The sequence below is a fragment of the Perkinsus marinus genome (assembly GCF_000006405.1).
Source record: "Perkinsus marinus ATCC 50983 genomic scaffold scf_1104296967956, whole genome shotgun sequence".
In the NCBI taxonomy this organism is placed as follows: Eukaryota; Perkinsozoa; order Perkinsida; family Perkinsidae; genus Perkinsus; species Perkinsus marinus.
This window is the reverse complement of record NW_003203339.1, coordinates 1-2,091: the sequence shown is the minus strand read 5'-3', so window position 1 is coordinate 2,091 and position 2,091 is coordinate 1. Positions and strand designations below refer to the sequence as shown.

At 50.0% G+C, this 2,091-nt stretch overlaps 2 protein-coding genes across 2 annotated transcripts; one reads left to right on the top strand and one right to left on the bottom strand.

Moving 5' to 3' along the window:
- Positions 1-190: 190 nt before the first annotated feature.
- Positions 191-742, bottom strand: Pmar_PMAR007168 (hypothetical protein; the record flags this gene model as incomplete). Its single annotated transcript, XM_002768521.1, has 3 exons — positions 191-425; positions 478-562; positions 614-742. Coding segments are annotated over 3 exons (449 nt in total), but the record flags the coding sequence as incomplete, so codon positions are not given.
- Positions 743-1,221: 479 nt separating this feature from the next.
- Pmar_PMAR007167 (hypothetical protein) lies at positions 1,222-1,738 on the top strand (the record flags this gene model as incomplete). The annotated part of the gene is made up of 4 exons (XM_002768520.1): positions 1,222-1,366; positions 1,446-1,486; positions 1,530-1,625; positions 1,680-1,738. Coding segments are annotated over 4 exons (341 nt in total), but the record flags the coding sequence as incomplete, so codon positions are not given.
- Positions 1,739-2,091: the final 353 nt, after the last annotated feature.

The following is a 2,091-nucleotide window of genomic DNA, read 5'->3' as shown; positions in this document are numbered from 1 at the left end:
GGACGGATCTACCTCTTTGCAGAAGACCGTTTCCCATGGGGAGGTTGGTGACAACTTGACCTGACATTTCGGGATACCGGGTTTCATCACGTCGTTGCCGATCTCGGGTAGGATAGACGGGTCGGGACACTCTCCAAGGTAATACGTCTCAGTATCGTCCACTCTGCGACATGCGTTATGACACTCATACAGTTGGAAGCATTCATAATCCTGTTCACCGTTCTGAGGCATGCGACAGTTGTTGAGAGTCTGGTCGATCGGGGTGTTGTTGGGTAGAGGGTAAATACTTGAGTTGTACATAACCATCTCGTTCCAACCGTTCTGGACTATCTCAAGTTTGCATGTTGGACCAGAAGGTGCAGTCGCGTGGTTTATGGAGAACGATTCAGAGAAGGCCGGGCAGTTGGCCAGAGGAACTTCATAACCTGCAAGTCACATGAACATTCAGAAATGCCGGAGTAGGGGAAGTGCACTCACCTGTCTGGTTGGGTTGATAAGCCCAGGAGAGATTGAGAGTGAACAGTGAACACGCTGAGAAAATACACAGGGCAAGAGAGAAAACCTGAAGAGGAAGAAGTTAATGCTCGAATGAATGGTGTCGGTGTTAGCTTACCAGAACCGCCCATCGCTCGAAGATGGGGAGAATGGGAGAGGCTTTGACTCTGGGGACGACCAAGGCAGGTCGACCTTCCTCTGCAGCAGCGGCCGGGGTCAGCGTGGCAGAAGAGGAAGAAGTGGACATTATTGTACAGTTCAAGACAGACAGGTCTACTATCAGCACAGTAGCGGACAGATGTGCCGCAGGTGCGGTATCAGAGTTGTGTCGGGACGGGCTAGAGAAGGCAGTTGACGATGAGAGGAAATACCCATGATGCTCACGAGTTACTCGCGATGGGTGGAACAGCGGAGCGAAGCGAGTCATGATTACAAAAATTTATTCGCCACGATGTGTCGAAGCCTAACTGAATCGAAAACTAACTTCACGCGCCCGAAAGTGTGCAAACTTGAACTAGTTGGCGACTTCGAGCGCCCTCATCATAGGCATTCTTTATGCGCAACAGGTGCGACGGAGGGTCGACCGTGAGAAGCTACTCGTGGAGTAGCCTCTGGCTGAGGAACAGCAGAGCATAGGCTCACTGAAGGGGGACACGGAGCATTCAAAGCAACTGCTTAGTCAAGCGGCTGATCTGGTTGTTCAGCTGATCGGCTGAACAAATTAGCATGTACCATACCAATGCTGTTACTTTCGAATGCCGTTCTAGCGCTGGTCAATTTGGGTCCGTACTCCCTGCATGTGAGTTTTTCTTCGATAACGCATGGGCAAACCCCGACGTATCGGCATTGTGGGATACGGTCATCTTGGAGAGTAATTAGCAGTAACCTCCCAATTCTTATGCTAAGGGAGGGATGCAGGTTCCTGGTTGGGGAAATAAGTCGGAGTTCAGAGCTGGAGTTGGCCTTTGTATGGAATAGGTCCTCTGATAAGGTAGCTGTATGCGAATCATGGTTGAGGACGACGTCTATCACAGGTCGAAGCTGCTGTACGTGATGGGAGACTCTCAGCTGAGTGTGCATTGGCAAATCTCGGTGACTTCGCTGAACGAAAGGCAGACTTGATCGCTGAAGTACGAGCTATGGGAGGGAGTTTGCCGTTGGTAGTTATTCATAGCGTTCTTCAGGTTTGTCATCCGGATGTCGCCAAGGAATGGTGCTGTACTTTTCTCTCATCAGCTGACGTGTAGTGGATCCGACCTGTGTTTTCTGCACATTCAGGCATCAGATATATCGGCTCTCCTACTGCCTTCGCAGATGAAGATTTCGAGCAGGCAGTGCGCGCCACAACTGTCAAGGAGAGTGATAATATTTCAAACACGGGATTGAACGCTCCTCTGGCGCTGCCCTATGGACAAATTCTTTCCCAGGTCATTCGGTTTACGTTTCCGTAGGAGCTCTATGGGGAGCAGAGGATATCCGCAGAATGGATGCTAAAGGTGATATCTCCATTCGTTCTCTGATGATCGTGTAATAACGAAGGTACACTGAAAGGGGTAACTGTAACGATGAAGAAACACCCAAAAAGTCTCAAATTGA